The 18,506-nt window shown below is 40.6% G+C and overlaps 1 protein-coding gene across 5 annotated transcripts in view; it reads left to right on the forward strand.

Annotated features, from left to right (window-relative positions):
• Positions 1-18,506, forward strand: part of dlec1 (DLEC1 cilia and flagella associated protein) — a 136,344-nt gene that overhangs the window by 70,908 nt on the left and 46,930 nt on the right. For 4 of the 5 annotated variants that reach the window (XM_047023451.1, XM_047023449.1, XM_047023450.1 and 1 more), the window contains exon 9: positions 10,519-10,692. The exons of the other annotated variant lie outside the window; for it this stretch is intronic. In XM_047023451.1, coding sequence (XP_046879407.1) covers positions 10,519-10,692 — 174 coding nt within the window. The remainder of the gene's footprint in view (positions 1-10,518; positions 10,693-18,506) is intronic. 5 annotated transcript variants of the gene reach the window in all.

An 18,506-nucleotide genomic window follows, 5' to 3' on the forward strand; every position in this document is an offset into this window, starting at 1 on the left:
TGGTCCGGACTTGAGCATTGGCGAAACTGAAGGTGTCCGAATATTACAAAACACGCGTCAAAGTTGTCATGTGTGAGTCTGGCCAATCATGAAATAGCTGTGTTGTCACTTAAACCCGTGCAGTTGCTCTTGAGAAAATGCGCTCGGCTCCACAGCCGGCAAATCTCGAATCAATCTTACGGTAGTTTGATGGCGATGACCTATTGTAACTGAGAAGACTCAGTAAATGATTCCTCTTTCAAGTAATAAGTCTCCTTTCAAGTCAAATTAGCTGCACGGTCTGTAGAGATATTGGGACGGAGCTGCAATACAGTACATAACAGAAAGTTTTTCTTTGCAGAAATTGTTTAAATGTTTAATGTAACAAATACCGTTTTTTATAACACCTCAATTGTTATCATTTGTATAATATTACAGCTCATCTTCGTTGGTCAAAGGCACAATGTTTACCCGGACGTGACTTTTATGCATGGAAAAGTGAAACGTAAATGTAGGCTAGTGTAGTGCCTCAAAAAGTAATGTCAGGCACTGAATGATAGATATTTATATACTAGATATAAAGAAAACGTTGACTTCCACTCGGTGCTATTCACTGACAGTAAAAATAAATTGCATGTGTGCACTGCTGTTCGTAGACGAGCTCCAGAGGTCGTTGCTGCGTTGCTAAATGATAGCAACTCACCAGGAGGACACTTCATCAACCCTCCACTCATTCTCCTCGGTACAATTAACCGTTTAATAAATGAATCATTTAATAAATGATATATGAATCATTTATTTGGCTTTGACGGCCGGTTGCGGGCCATCATATACATTAGTGGTTCTTGCCACCTCTTCTTCATCCCGGTCAGTCGCCATAGTTCTAGTACTAGACTGAGGCTACTCTGCTCCACGACACCCCAACGAATTGCGCTAATATGCTAATGCTAGTAAAAAAAAAAAAAAAAACTGGTCTTAAACACCATTTTGAGACACCATTTGGAGATTTCTTGTAGGGCTGCACGATTATGGCCAAAATGATAATCACGGTTATTTTGATCAATATTGAGATCACGATTAATTATCACGATTATTTGTTGATTTAAACTAAATCAAATGTGATTGTCACAATGCATTGTACCTGCAGAATGGATGTGAATAAAACTCAAAATATACAATCAATAAAAAACACACGATCTCCGTCCACACTAGCGTTTTCATATCGTTTTCCAAATGTTTGCCGTCCACACTAACACGGGTACATGACAATCGTTGTCATGGTTACGCCACTCCTGCCCCTCCCTCCCGCCACGGTGCCCTGTTTACATACTCCTCTGGCAACACTATTTGGTGTTTTAAAATTGTCCCACCAGCTAGCTGTTCAGCCAGGTCTCACCCAGAATCGCTGCTCTATGTTTGGTTTAAACCGTCTTCTCTGCCTTGTTGCCCTATCGTTCAGGCACACCGAGTACAACACTCGCTTTCTGCGTAGGAGTAACGCGTAGCCTATCTATTAAGTGATAATACTTGTACCTGAAGTACACTAACTAAACTGGTAAATAAATTATAGAAATGGAGCAGCATATTTCTTTCACCTTCCATGTTCATCTTGACATTATAGCTATAGAGCGAAAGCTGCCCCCAATGCCATAGCAACTGAACGTCATTGTATCTGAAAAGCTCCGTTGACTCCCTCCACAATACTACGCAAACCCGGCGTTTTCAAATGTCTCCGCCTACGGGACCGTATTCGAAAAGCTCAGTTTTCAGTGTCCGAATACGCCATATTAGTGTGGACGGGAGGTGCAAACGCAGACATATGTATGCGTTTCTAAATTTACTTGGGCTAGTGTGGACGGGGCCTCTGTCCTAACCGTCAACATCTAGAAACTAATCTGCGTGATGCAGGGAACATCTCGTGATCAGACATTAGGTGTATTCGACTCCATGCAGCGCCGCAGCCGGTTGCAGCCTGCAGATTGTAGAAAGAGTTTATCATAGCACAACAGTGTTAATTTTGGCAGCTATTTTTGATTTAGTCTTTAGACGAAAATGCATATTAGTTTTAGTCACATTTAGTCATTTTAATCCTTCTTAGTTTTAATCTAGTTTTCGTTGACGAAAACTCAAAACATTTTAGTGTAGTTTTAGTCGACGAAAACTATTAACATTTTAGTCTAGTTTTAGTCTAGTTTTAGTCACATTTAATAGCCATATTAAACTCCTTTTCTTCCCTTCTCAGGCCCAGGGACCCCCTTGTGTCTACAACTGCATAATAGTCTAGCTTGCAGTACTTAAGTTGTCTATTAGATATCCCTCCTAGGATAGGTCTATAGGATGTGACGTATGTAGGAGGAGGGGATGAGTTATCACATAAATGGGCAAATATCTGTCTGTATCTCCGTTTCCAACAAAAAGAAACAAAACAGTCTTTCTTTGTCTACAGTCAGTCTATTTATTTTCTGACAAATAAAACATCAAATCTATACATAAAACACATCATACATATCTCAAACTTTTTATCAAATTGCATGTGCTTGTGCGCATGAACAGTGTTCATGTGTGCGTGACTGCGTGCGTACAAAAAACAAGTTTTGTGTGTGTATGTGTGCGTTTGTTGTTTGTATATGTGTGCATGGATGTGTGTGTACAAGAAATAAGTTGTTAAACAGATCAGTGTAACAACCACACAAAAAAACACACACGCTTTAACAATTAGATGGGGCATTCTTAACAGCGACAAGAACCCCCCCACCTTGAGTCAACAGAAGGAGGTTACCCATCTCTATTCAGTTTGAGGAAAGCACTTCTCTCTAAAATGAGCCTTGCTCTATTTCGCCGACCACGGGTGAGGTCTCCTGTTATACTAAAAACCCGCTCAGCAAGCGCTTGGGATGCAGGCATTGCCAGAAGGTCAAAGGCAAATGGTTGTAGGGTCTGCTAAACAGTAGAACCCTGTGCGGCCCAAAGGTCAATAGTGCTCTCTTCATGTATGGGCTGAGAAAGCTGCTCCTTGCACTTTTGTAACTCTTGCATGACAGAGGGCTTTGGTCTTAATGGCCGGCTTGTACTTGCTTTTGAGAAGAACTGAAATCTTGGACGCTTTGAAGATGGGGCTGTCTCTGGTGCCTCCCTTCTCTCTTCTTCCTCCTCATGAGCATCATCTTCCTCTTCCTGTGGTGATAAAGTTTGAACTATGTAATCTGCTCTTCTCAGAAGCTCCTGAATTTGGCTGTCCTCATTTTCAATGAGGGTTTCAGGAGAAACAGTTGGATCAAGGAAGCATGCAGCAGTGGCGAGGGGCGAGAACTTTGAATCCATGGGATCAAGGAAGCAGCTGAAGCGCTGCTGCTCCATGTTTGCCTTCATTTTTTGTGCCAGGCCAGCTAGGTCCCTGTAGCCAGTGCTCTGGTGGAACTGGGACATGTGAGCAGTCAGGTCCAAGAGGGCGGGCACCACCAGGGATAGGGACATGGTGTCGCTCTGTAGCATCTTGGTATGCTCTGCGAAGGGGAGGAGCAGGTCTCTGAGAGCAGCCAGCTTCTGCCACTCACTGGGCAGGAGACAGTCCCAGTCCATCCCATCAGCAACCTGGACAATTGAGTCCTTCACTTCAAGAAGGCGGGAGATCATCTGGTATGAGCTGGACCATCTAGTGACGCAGTCTTTGACCAGAGTAAGTCCACAAAGCTGGAGCAGTCGCTCAGTTGCTACAGACGACTTGCGGAAGAGCCTGACAAGTCCTCTTACTTTGTCAAAGAGTCGTTTTACACTTTGTTCCTTCTGGGTCATGTTCACCACGAGTTGCAGCGTATGTACAACGCAGGGTGTCTTCTTTATAGCTCCGTGCCTAGATAGATAAGACAGACAATTTATTAATCATCCAAGGGAAATGAAATTGCCATGAGCAACACAATGCAATCACAATATACAATGTATTAACACACATCATCATAACACCATATCATTTATAACCAAACATAGCTCAATGACAGACATTATCTAGCCTACTACTAAAACAGCTACAAACAAAAATAATTTACCTTTGCTCTTCATCACCCTCCTCAGATTCGTCATCACTGTTCTGGAGTTCTTCATCCTCAGAGCTGGGCTCATCATCATCTTCATTTTTGAATGCTGCAACCTTGTTGCTGCCGTTATCTGTTATTACAGTCAGAATCTTTTCTTTTGAAATTCCCCAGTCCTCTGTGCATCGGTCAACACATGTTTTTATACACTCTGCAGTGTGTGGGTGGGAGATCTGCTCAAGCCTCAGCAGTATGTGTTTTGCCCTGTTTTGCTGAGTGCAATAGTAGCATGCACTAATGGCAAGGAATGCTGCTGTGAGCCCTTTTTTTGTCTATATGTCCAGCCCAATTGTGATTTTGCGTGCTGTGACGAGTCTGTCTTTAAATTTATCCTTTTCGGCAGTGTAAAGTTTATCAACTAAATTTGTTATTTTTGCTTTCTTGGGAACGGTCAACCTCTTATCAATGGTCAGCATCATTTGAACAAAATCTTCGTCCTTAACCGAACGGGCAGGTAGGCCAGTGCGTCCAATCCACTGGGCAATAGCTTCTTCTTTGCTTTGTTGTTCAGCTGAGTCGGCTTTACACTTAACTGTTGAGGAGAAAAACGCTTGAATAGATTACCCCATATTCTCTGGATCAGGCTGCTGTTTTTCTGGTCTTTCCGGTCTTGTTGTGTCTGGGATCTAGGTGAAAAAAATGAGGATACAATTAGTCTAGGATATACAGATCTCCTAGTTGTTACAATTAAGTTGTGCCACTATGTGGCACTCTAGTGAGATGTTGTATGTAGCCTAATGTATGCTGGGAACACCAGAGCGAGCACGAGGAGTTCGTATGTAAACTCTAAAATGTCTAAATGAGAAGCCTGCATTAAAGCTGAATCTGGATTACTCAAGCTGGAGTTGTTGAATCTGATCATAAAACACTAGTATATGCCTACCGCTGTATTCCAATTAATTAGATGTAAATAATCATTTTACGGCAATACTTAATTAACAGTATTATGAAAATATAAGAGAATAACAAGTCTAGATCTTGAAGATGTAAATGATGTGATAGAACAATACAACTTCTATGCGTTCCTGGCTTTAGAGCTAAATCAACCACATATCCTCCATACGAATTGCTGTGCAATCTGAAACAACCGATTTAGCTACACGGCCAGATTTGACAGTGGAAAGTGGTGCCAATGATAATAACAATTGCCCAAATAGACAAGGATATGTAAACCAATCGCATATTAATTGATTTTTTCTTGATTAATGCGATTAACCTTGCCAGGTAGTTATCGATAGCTAGTTTAAGTTAGCTATGCTACCTCGTCACGAGGCTCGTGGTTAGTTATTTAAAAAAGATTGCCAAGGCTAACAGGTGTGCATGGGTACTGCTGCTAGGCTTCAATCGATAATTAATAGCTAGCTATCCAAGTTAACATCCTATACACTCTACTGCCCCTTTCGAAATTGACAACGTTTGCTAATATATGCTTATAACTAGCTAATATTAGCTAGCTATCATTGAGAGTTACTAGCGAACTTACCGTGGCATGAACTTCAGGATGGTGGGCTTTCAGATGCCTTTTGAGGTTCGTCGTGTTTTTCCCACTGATTTTAAAACCGCATGATTTATCTCCAGTTATCACGGTGCATTGGGTTTTCTTTTCCGTCTCAATATATTTGAAGTATGTCCAAATGTCCATTCTTTTTTTCCGACGCTTGACCGACGCTTGACCTTGTCCTTGAGCCATCATCATACAGTGTTGAACCAGTCATTGAACCAGTCCATAGAGTAGGCCTATGGATACTAACTGTACAGGACCCGGCAACATTCAAGCAATGATGTTGTGTGCATGCAAATTTAGGGGGGAAAAGGAGATAAGTATTGTGACTTCGTCAACCACCAACATTTTCGTCTCGTCTCGTTAACGAAAGTCATAATATATTTAATCATAGTTTTTATTTTCAAAGATCCGTTTTCGTCACGTCTTAGTCTCGTTTTAGTCATGGGAAAAAGGTTGTTAACGAACATTTTTCGTCATAGTTTTCGTCAACGAAATTAACATTGTAGCACAATACATAAAATGACAAATTTTCCGACTTTACAGAGCCGTTTATAACTCCTCCCCGACTGCAAGCGGCAACTCTCGCTGGTCGTTTCATGCACCCGCAGCCGATGTCGAACACACCTATTGGTTTACGGAGCGCTAGATTGGCTTTGCGAAAAATTACTTTGATACGGAGCGTTCTATTAACGGAATGACGCATTTTAAATATCGCTCGATTTGATCGTGGGAAGCCGAAATCGTGATCGTGATTAAATTCGATTTATCGTGCAGCCCTAATTTGTTGTACAATATACATATCTTGAGTGCTTTATGTACCCATTAATCGACAGTGGTGGTAAACCTGCCATATGGCCTTTAAAAGGGCGATTGATTGCAAAACCGATTTGACCTTGTCATAATTGAAAAAGGACAGTTTGGTGTGTAAAATAGACATACAGTGAACCTCAAAGTCCATTGACGCCTCTTTCCTATATATTTCCACAATTTGTAACTGCTGCTGTGAAACGATAGCTTTCAAAAACATTCCCCGCTGTGACGTCCCAACGGGGCTCCACCTTTTTTGGCTCTTTGTCACGCCCCAACATTTACCTGGACCTGGCCCAGGAACATAAATGGAGGTCGCGTAGATCTCAGATACTAGTTTATCTGCGTGCGGCTGTGTAGCCTACTTCCACAGAAATTGAAAGAAGAAAGTTTTCCAAGTTTTTCTAGGATATTGAAAATGGGCCACGGTCGTAAATGCAGTGTTCCAGGCTGTACAGGGAATGCTGACAGTCATAGTCTTCCCACGGAACAAAAACTTGACGGACATGGTTGATGTTTGTCTATGAGAAGATCACTGTGAATGTCAACACTCATTTATTCATTTGCTCGAACCAATTCACCAATGACAGTTTTGAATGAAAACCTTGGAAAATGTAAAAGAGGTGCTGTTCCAACCGTATGGTCATCACAAACGCAAGCTGTAAGTATGATTTTGTCGCTAACAGTTAGCCTATTAGCAATGCTAACTTCTCCTGTATCTAGCATAGGTAGAATGCTGTTTCTAAACACATCAACATACCTTACTTAGCAAATTACTCTAGCTAGACTAGCTGTAGTTGGCATTAGAAGGAAAGCTGCCGTAAAGTAGCCAGAAAACGAATAGGAGTCTTGCTATTCTACCGACTATTGCTAACGCCTGTCCAGATTATCTATTTGAAAGAACTGGACAAAGGCAGTTGCTAGATACAGGATACGTTAACATTGCTAATAACTTTAACCGACAAAATCATACTACAACTTGCGGTTGTGATGAACATAAGGTCGGAATGCACCTCTTTTCAGCAACAGCTTCATAGCATATCCTGCTTTACATTGTCCCAGGTTTTCAAACCCGTCCTTGGTGAAATGGTTCTCGCAAATGTGTCGAGGGTCGAACTGCACAGGGATCTTCTACGCTACGGTATAGACAAACATCAGCCATGCTAGCTTGCTAACATAAGAGCATAGGTAGAATGTGTGATGATTTAGCCTAGTTTATTGGCAATGGGGCTAACGTTGTTTCATGTTCCTGACTGTGTTTCATTCAAATAAATAACCTGTGTTATGTAAATCTACAATTCACGATGCATGTTTGTCCAGATCTTTGTCAGGTTATTTTTCAGCAAGATATCTAGAGCTAGCTAACTGAAGCCGAGTTGAATAACGATATGGTTTGGTTGCTAAGCTGTAGCCTAACGTTCTATCCACCTAAGTCAATCCAGTTTGCTTCAACAACAGAAGTGGAAACAACTAACGTTATCATTTCAAATGATATGTAGTGAATCTGTTGAAAACTGTGTTGTGTAGACACAATAGATTTATTTGCTCGTTTTTTTTTTTTTTAAGTCTCCACCTTCGGTGTTTGAGTGAGCGCTGCTGTTGGCCGTGTTGCGTTTTTGCTCCTCAACTTCACTTGTTGAAAACCAACCAATCAGTCCGCAGCTCATTTAAATATTAATAAGCATACTATAAAAGGAGAAAAGCTAGTGTTTTTTCCCGGGAACTTTTCAGAGGATCTGTCAGGGGGCATAGAACAACACCCGGGTCATTTTCAACTCAACCAATGTTACGTACCCTATTAGGAGACCTTAAGGAAAAGTGTGAAATACCCCCCCAAAAAATCGCCCCTTTAATTAGCACTAGCATTGCTACCTGCATACCTACAGCTGGCAGCTGTGCTCCGTTTTGCTCCTAGATTCAGACCTAGCCTCAGTAAATTGTAGAGCTAGCTAACTACTACACTTCTGCTGTGTGGGAATCGCAGGAGCTAACCAGTCGAAGGGAGTACAAAAATAGGGTACAATTTCCCCAGAAATGTCCCTCTCTAGTTTCTCATTATCTCGCACCAATTATCTATTGCACCAATTTCACAATCCAAAAAACTATGCTCCACCAACTGCTACTTGAATCAACTATTTAACGATGCAGCCAATCAGTATTTATTTTGTACAGAAGGTCGCTTACTGTATAAGGGGAGTAGGATTTCCGCAACCCCCCCATATCTTGGGACTGTAAGATCTGACACTCCAGAATGATTTTGGTGGCTCCTCATTCTCTCTTTAGTGTGCTTTAAAAGGCTTTTGATAATAGTCACTAAAATGTGATGTACATTTAAGCAAACTCGTATATCATATAATTAATAAGCAATTATTAACTTATTTCGAATCAATGAGGTTTTCTTGACTCTCAGCAGTGGGGTCCTTATGGGATAACTTATTTTAGAATAGAAGATCAGAACAGTAATTGAGTTGCCGATGAATGGTGCTATTTAAAAATGTCTTACTTTGTATGTAAAGTTCTGGCTGAATGTATGGTAGTATTCAAATAATCCTTCGCAACAATCGAAGACCAGGTTTTACCTTCTAGCCACTTCCAGGGAGTTTGGCTACAATGCCATAGGTCTTAAACTTACTAGTAACTATTATGTTTGTCATATAATATAATGATACACTAGTGATTAACTGAGTGACACAAGAACGCAGGTAGAGACATGGGTAGCCATTTTAACTGCTTTTTACTAGCCAGTAGAACAACAGTAACAATGCCATGGACCAGTGCAGTAGAGCACCACCTAATGCATTGGAATCACAAAGCATGCAATTGACACTATCAATTGCATACATAACAGTAACAATGAAACATTACAGGAAAATGTTCCATGCTTGGCTGCATTCTTGTGTCCTTCTCACCTCAGATGATGATTAATCTTTCCTACTGTAGCTCTTAACCCATACACACAGTGACACAAAACAGGAGAATGACTTATTTTCTATATTCAGACTGATTGAATGTGTTTTTATATATCACAGGTACCTGTAGCTCATTAGTTGCGCAAAAATTACAATATTGACTAGGTCATTAAAAACATTCTGGGCCTCATGTACGTACATTTGCAAACGTAGCGTTATTGGCGCCATGGCCAACCCGCAGATTGCGCACGCTGTGATACTTGAGTTTACGTCGTATTTACGAAACCTGCAGTTCATCAGGTAATCAGCGCCTTTCTCCGCCCACTATACCGTAAATTGCGAACATTTAAACGCGCAATTGAATGGGCCTCCTTTCTATCATGGATCAGCCACCAAAGTCAAAACAGCGAAAACAAAGATAATTTCAACATCAATTTTGTTAGTGATAACAAAATTGATGTGCTTGTTAACAGCTAATTTAAATATTATACAAGGCTGGAAATTCACACCGACACAAAACAAAATGTAATCTGGACCAAAATGACAAATTCCAGTAACTGTAGTATTGCATGGCTGCTTAATCTGTAACGCATAATGATTTTGTGTTCACTCAACTAAAAAAGTGTGATGCTTGTGGCGAAAATCCTTTCAGATTGTCTCTTCGGCCTATGTCTTCGTCTTGCTCGGATTACTGCTGTCATTTCACCAGGAGGCTTATGCGAGGGAACCCGCGTGCATCCAGGTTTACACCAGCTTTTCAGAGGCGCAGAATTTTCACCGCAAAATAGAGGCGCACTTTCACGGGCGTTTTTTGTACAAACCGCGAATACATAATTAGGCGCACTTTACACTTCCCCTCCCATCCCTTTATGGGAACTCCCACTTTCCCCTTGACGCTCCCGTGAAAGCATATGCATAACACGGAAAAGCGCAATTTGCCATTTTCAGTTCCCGCGACAGGCAGTCTGCGCTGTTACCTCAGTGCGGCATGTTTCTACATACCTCGCCATGCTTTTACGCGCAAATTGCAAAACAAATACGCCTGAAGTGGGCGCTAAAGCGTTAGTACATGAGGCACTCTGTCTGGAATGAAATTCATTACAGTTGTATTGTTCTTTCTGCATAAAAAAAATCCAATACTATAGGACACTAAACCTTATTATGTTTAGGAAATTATGCATATTTGAGTAATCTATGAAAATATGTTTTACTATTAATTATCTGCCCTCAGGAAGGTTTCCTGGTGAGGGGGGTATTGTTGCCCCTGGTATGAGCTGCCAGTACACAGTGCGCTTTGCTCCAGACTCATTGGCAGACTTTGAAGACTTCCTGGTGGTGGAGACTCAAGCACAGTACCCACTCCTGGTACCTATAGAGGCTCGCAGGCCCCCACCTATACTCACATGTGAGTGTCACTACACACATCTGATCTAAAATGTTTCTGTAATATCACTAAATATAAGTGTACTCAATATCCATTGCATTTAAGGCACATAATCATGACAGAGTGGGAAAATATTTATATTTGGTCTGTAATTTGCAGAATCAGGCACATACATCTTTTGTGTAAAGGAAATACAAGAAGTAACCATTATAATGCAGCATTTTCAGTACTATAGTGGATTTGCCAGTTAAAGGCTTGTGTCCACATTTAGCTTTTTTCTGGCTGAAAATATTTGGTGGGACACTGGGGAGCTCTTCATCCTTTTTTTGATCAAAAAAGCACTCCCAGCGCATGACAACAATATCTTAACAAAGTATTCCACTCAAGAGTGAAACACTTAAAAAAAGGAGTTGAGTGTGCATTCTCAATGTTTTGAGTAAATATCTTCTATATGGTTGGAGGCACATCTAGCTATGCTTCTTCAGTGTGTCCTTCCATTTGGCCATATTTCACAGAGGATGGATAGAAAAATCCTATTGCTATGTAATTATGTTTGCTACCTTGGTTTGCCAGCTAGCTCTGTCCAACATGATTGGTTAACTGAAAAAAGTCCAAGTGATGACACCAATGCCTTTCTGAAAAGTTCAGAAATGTATACTCAAAGCACACACAAAAAAAGCAGGGTCCCTCTGATTAAAGACGCATTGGTGCAGCACTTGTTAGGAACAAGTAAGAAAAAAATGCTGGCATGCTATATAGACACATGCCTTGGAGTATTAGTGGCATAAGTACTAGGAATGGGCATTTGATTAAATTGTCTTAATCGATCATTGGGAGAATTAACGATCGATTTTCGATTAATCATTAACATTTTTATATTAAAAATCACTATTTATAGGCTATATTAAAATACAGTGAAAATAGAAAAAACACAGCGTGTTTCCGCATTGAGATCTGTATTACAAGAAGAACAACTCTTTCTGTACTCCTAGCATCGGAGCCGACAGCTAGAAGCTGGTGCTCAAACACAACTGACCCTCGTTTGTTTTCCGGCTAATTAACAAAGCTTCATGAAAATATTTGCCCTCAACAATACTTCAGGGTAGCATATCCATCTCGATGGACTTGCAGATCCGTTGGATAATTTTCTCTGCTCGTTGTGCATCCGTGCTAACACCGAGAGCAGGATACACCGCCACTAACCAGGGTCGGCTGTATGTTCTTCAAGTGGTACCTCATTTGAGTCATGGAGTTGTATTTATACTCAGCTTTGCAGTGTTGGCAGTGAACAAAGTCATTTTTAAGTAAAAAGGTCTCACGCTACACTTCGCTGTGACCTCTTCCATGTGTACTTTTGAAATACATGGAAACTCACCGGTAACTGAGTACATTTACATTACATTTACATTTATGCATTTAGCAGACTCTTTTATCCAAAGCGACTTCCAAGAGAGAGCTTTACAAAAGAGCATAGGTCACTGATCATGACAACGAGGTAGTCCCAAACATTGCAAGCAGCCAAAACATGAAGCATACATTGTGAAAAAACTAAACAAGTGCCAAAAGGGAAGACCCATAAGAGTATGCAGTTATACAAGTTACAAATTAAAACAACATGAACCACAAAAAAGTGCAGGACTGTACCTGTAGAAGAACAATCAATAGTAAAATATTTAACAGCAGACTTAACTTCGTTATAACTAACCTACAAGAGCAACAAGTCACTCAATAAGAGTCATTGTGATCCTGGAGGAAACTAACAACAGGTCCAGCCAAGCATTCCTAAGTGCCGTTGTACTCCCGGAACAAGTGCGTCTTGAGCCTTTTCTTGAAGTTGGGGAGACAGTCAGTGTCCCTGATGGAGGTGGGCCTAAGGTGTTTTTTCCCAAACATTTACTTTGTGTGGTAAAATGTTTAATTGCTGCCACATAGCGAAATCCATTGCATTCCTTCAAGACTCACACTACGCAACAGAACACGCATTAGTTTTATCGATTAAAAAATATGTCATCGACGAAATTCTTAATGATCAATTAATCGACCGTCGCATACTTGATTCTGATTGGCTGCATTTAGTCATTTACATTTAGTCATTTAGCAGACGCTCTTATCCAGAGCGACTTACAGTAAGTACAGGGACATTCCCCCCGTACATACCAAACAGCAGACTAATGAGGACTATATTGTTCCACTTAACGTTTAACCTTCAACTGTTGAAGTAAATGAGACTTGTTTTTTTATTCATCAGCCCACTTACAATTTACCACATTAACAACACTTATATTTGTAGTACTTGATGCAAGTTAAATCTAACCATTATCACCATCAACTGCTCAATTTAAGACAAGAAAGGATTTTGGTAAATAGAACAGAATATACAAGACAACCAACAGCATTCAATAAAATATTTATTGTACAATATGTCCATTATTCTTCCACTCCTTTTGTTTGTAGTGATCCGGTGATTGCTAGATGCAAACTAGCCATGTTATCTAGTTGAGCTATAGCTAGTGAGTGGACCTGAAATTCCTGCCGAGCGTTGAGCTAGCTGGACGATAGGGGACCCCTTAATATGCAATTAGATTGAAGAAGACTAACCTTGTATGCCAACGAACACCAATAACTAGAACTAATTTGTAACCCTAACAGGTAACCAGCTGTTTTGGATGAACCCCAAACCAAGTAACCCCAAAAGATACGTGGTGTCTTTAAGGGTCTGTGATATCGTGGTCAATATGGCTATTGCCTTGAGACAACTCCAAATATGTGATGAGTAGCCTACATTCGGGTAGTGTCTACGGTAACTAGTTGATCCAGAAGAACCAAAACAACATGTTGCCTGAAGGCCAACGTACTTAATACATTTGTGACTGTTCCATTCATGTGCTTCAGTAGCTCGCGGTGTAATGCAACCCATTATAACAATGCATGTATTTTTGCGAATGTTTTTTAACCCTCGACATACACTGGGTTCAGAAATGACAGGTGGGTGATGTAAAAACAGCAGATCATGTTGAACATTTATCGGTGCGTTTATTAATTACTACAATTTCACAGCAGTTAAACAAGTAACCAGCAGATAGCCTACCCGCTGCACACCTCCTCGACAGTTGCTTTTAGTATGCAGGCATAACAGCTGGTCTAGGTCTTTTTAAGCAGTGTCTGTCTTAATATGTAGGCTACATTGTTAGTTGACTGCCATAAAAAAATAGTTGTAGTTTTATAGGCTCCAATAACCTCTTTGCTGACTGTAAACGCACTCTACCAAATACTATTTGGTAGGCTAATGTAGACATCGGAATAGATAAGCGTCTAACTCTACCTTAGGTAGGCTATCAATTTTAGATCAGCCTAAAATAAATTATAGCCTAAAATAAATAACGTTCCGATCCAGTGGGTCGGTTAGGGGACACTATTCGATGTATCGCTGCTATTCACAGCCAGTTAATTGATGGTAATATGCGCTATATCTGTTTAACTCGATGGTAAAGTAGCTAGCGATAATGCAGGAAACGCGCTAGCCGGATGTAGTTCAGCGCCTTATGTTCTAAACTGATCTGTTATTGTTTACGTTTCAAAAAAGGTCTATAGCGAAGAAACACTCAGCCATAGGCTACACAAATCGCATAGGAAACGAATGTTTCCATGTTGTGTCACGCGTATTTTGATCGTATTGTCTGGGGTAGCAGCGACGTTCTTAGTATGAATATTTAATATGTGGTGTCAAAGGAGCTTTGATGTCGTGGTAAATACGGCTATTGCCTCCAAACAACCCCAAATACGTGATTAGTAGCCTACATTCGGGTAGTGTCTATGGGAACCAGTTGATTCAGAAGAAGCCAAATCAAAATGTTACCTGAAGGCCAACGTAGTTAACAAATACCTAACCATTCAGCCAACTTTTCAGAGCTGGTATAGCTTGCGGTGTAAATCAACGGACTCCCGTGTGCACGTATTTTTGCTCTAGTGCGAATCCCACTTCATGCGAACCTGCGAATGTTTTATTTTGTCGCGAATGGTTGTCTAATGTAGAGCGCACATAGCCCATAGGCCTACTTTCATATTTTTCGCAGCAAATATGAGTGGTGAATTTGTGACGAATCTGGTAAAAGAGACAGACTGATAGGTGCACGCACAGCTGGGGAATTAGTTAAATTGGGAACCAGTTGAGACGCAACACCGGCAAACATGTCTTCACGTCATGTCACAAAGTTCATAATTTTGAGTTTTACAGTCAATTCTACATCTAAAAAGTAGAGCAGGGCAGCTTTCAAGAAATATGGGAATTCTGCTTTTAGCCAGCTGGTCCGAATATTTTTCTGATTTGTTTAAACTGGCAATCTGAGTGAGACTCAGCACTGCAGCCCGCCAAAGACTGGAGCAACTGAGCTGTCCCAGAGCCTCTGAAGTTGAAGTCAGTTTCCCCAGGTGAAATTTAAACACACGTTTATCTTAAATTTACATAATGGTAAAGAATGTAATGTATGCAAAAGACGATTCAGCATCAACAAAAACAGCGAGTCTATTACGTTAGCCTAAATTCAAATAGCTTCATTTGCAGGAGCACTCTGTCATTTGATTAGTTTTGATTTTAGTAAAGACAAGTGTGAAAGAAAATTCTAGCTGGACTGTGTAGATTTGAATAGTCTAAGATGGCGGTTTTAATACAACTTATTTAGATTATACAATTACATAAGATTAAACAAAGTACTTTGTGATCAGTCATTACGAAGGGTGCGCTAGTCACAAATCGTTCGCAAGAGTGATAGAGAACTATCACACATGCACTGCCTTATATAAACTTAAGATCAAATGGCATTCTATAAGGTCAATCAATCAATGTAGCAAACTCTGTGATTGGCTAACTAACTCAGTGACAGTTTGAAACAATACATTTCCATACCAATTGTCTCACAGTTCTTTGATGTGGCGTCTCTCTCCAGGGCAGTAGATAATAAAGCCCTAGGAGTTGGCCAGCCAAATGGTCAACTGTCCTTTGTGTGGTCATCTTCAAACAATACTTTTAATTAACACAAACAATGAAACAGGACAAAGTCCTTCTAGCCAAAGTTCAGAGCAACTACCTCAATAGCCCCTTACACTGACTAGGGGACAGAAGGCCATATAAGATGCTTCACCCACCCCCCAGAATAAAATGCCCACAGAGCCATCAGCACCTCACATTCCTTTGAACTCAACTTAATTATCTTCGCTTCCTGTCTCTTACCAATGAACATAGAAGCTTATAGATTTCCAACACATACATCTATGCATATGACCAAAATTTCTACCACAAAAGAACAGCTTAATATATAATATAAACTCTTGTTTGTATCCATAATGTTTACTGATGGTTGCTGTTTTGCCGACCTTACGTTACAACACACAATAATACAGTGCCAGTTGGGAGATTGATCATTTATATGATTAAGCAGCCCTATAAAATCAACTTACTCTCACATGCTTGTGAAATGTTAGCTGCAAAGCAACTGTCACCTTAAGCTTTCCTAAAAAAGATGGGTGATCATGGGTCATTTGTGGACTGTATTGATACGTTTTTTAATTAGGCTATAATAAGTAGGCCTATTTGAGTATTGTCTGCTGTTGTATACTTATACTGCACTGCATCGGACACAAATATTGTACTTTGAATTTTCATTTAGCTTTTTATACTTTGACTTTTGCAAGATGCACAGTTTTGTTTCATTTGAACACTGGGCTCAGGCCCAGAGTGGCCATTGGGAGAATCGGGAGAATTCCCAATGGGCCGCTCTGCCCGCTCATAAATTGGACCAGCAGATCGCCTGCTTTCTCTTTGTTTTTTTCACACACAGAATAAAACGATATGTGTTAAGTTTGTAACTGCTATGTGACTGATAAGTCCGCTAATAAGCTACACTAGGTTTTAATTTAAATAAACGCATGATCAGACCGTGCATTAAAAAGTGCAGTTTTCAGTTGTCGCGCATGCTCTCTTTCTCAAACACAAGTGCGTGTACCAAGGTTGTTGCCATGGAGACAACCCTAAACCAGAGGCATTGTTAGACATAAAACTCTACTGGGGCACAGGCCCCTATTCATATCCCTTTTTTCTTTCAAGTTTGCTGCGCACAATGCACTACGAGGCTATAGAAACCCCCATTGCTTTACCCACTGTACAACAGTTCAGGGACGCATGTTTGATATCAGCTTTGGCAGGGACATCAATAGTTAATGCGAGCGCGCAAATTTTTTGGACATTAATTTGAGTGCAAATACTGTTTTTTAGCTTCATATAATAATGTGTTTGTCAAAATAAGATGATTGGTAGGCCTTTCATTTAGAAATTATCTTTAGTTTAGTAATGTTTTCTTAGCCTACCTCAATTCTGACTTGTGTGCCGAGTCCGACGCCTGGACCTCTGTGTGCGTGCTGCAGTGGCTATTTGGCAAGCTCAGAAGAGCGACATGGAATTCTGCGTGCATCAGTTTGTGTTTTCGGTTAAACACTTTTACAAGCGTTGATTGGGATACTGCGTTAATTTTTTCCGGGATCGTCAATCTAGGAGTCAGTTTAGTCAGGAGTCAGATTATCACTCAACAGGGAGTCAGATGGCTAAGCGGTTAGGGAATCGGACTAGTAATCTGAAGGTTGCTAGATCGATTCCCGGCCGTGGCAAATTACATTGTGTCCTTGGGCAAGGTCCTTGGGCAAGGCACTTCACCCTACTTGTCCCTGTACTTACTGTAAGTCGCTCTGGATAGAGCGTCTGCTAAATGACTACATGTAAATGTAAATTAATGCACTAACTAATAAAGTAAATTGTTGAAACTCAAACTTTAGATTTTACTGGGGCACAGCAGATTTAGACCGAATCCCAATACTCCCCCTTACCCCTTCCCCTTACCCCTTCCCCTTAGTTTTGCGCGTTCCCGTGAGAGCTAGTGGTGTCCCAATACTCTTTTGGAGCTAGGGGAAGGGCTAAGACTAAGGGGTATACACCCCTTAAAACCAAGTAAGATCGGGAGCTTACTTGAAACCTAGGGCTATGTGAATACTGCGCGACCGGCAACAATGGCGACCAAATCATCCAGAGAGTCCGATAAATGTTATATTATCGGCTTAATTAATTGATAAAAAAATTATGACAGTGTTGTTTTGTGTTATATACAGTCATGAACATATATATTTGCAACCATTTTCCTAATTGAAACGTTTCTAAAAATCGCTAGTTTGGTACGCTAATGTTACAGTTCTGAATTGCACAACAGTCCCGCATTTCTTTAACTAGCATGTCTACAGTTCTAAGTAAACTCCATTAGCAGCGAATTTCGTTTAATATCAGTGCATAACACTACTTGCTTTGGAGATATCGATACGTTCTAGATGACGTACCTGTAACCAAGTGGCGTCCCATTTCCTAGGGCAGTGGTCACCAACCTCTTTAGGCCAAAGATCACCGACCTTTGCCTTGGTGACCCGAAGATCTACCTATTGAGGCGTTGAGAGACAGAACAGACTCCAGACTGAACTTACAACTTAACTTTATATTTGGCCTTATTGTAATTGAATGAAATCAAACACTTTGTGAACAATATGAACAAGAAAAAACACTTTTGCAATGAGCAGGCTGGATATGAACGGTTTTATTTATAAACTGAAGTTACAACACAACACTGACAAATTTCTCATGTGACAAGTCAGTGTGATGGCTGTGACTGAACACTGTCTGTGAGTGCCTTGTAGTTTGGCTCATAAGCAGAGACAGCCAGTCTGAGGCAGTCTGTGAGGTGTCTGTCAGTAAGCCGGCTCCTGTACTTGGATTTGGTGATTTTCATCTGTGAAAATGCCATTTC

Source organism: Hypomesus transpacificus, chromosome 8, assembly GCF_021917145.1.
Source record: "Hypomesus transpacificus isolate Combined female chromosome 8, fHypTra1, whole genome shotgun sequence".
In the NCBI taxonomy this organism is placed as follows: domain Eukaryota; kingdom Metazoa; phylum Chordata; class Actinopteri; order Osmeriformes; family Osmeridae; genus Hypomesus; species Hypomesus transpacificus.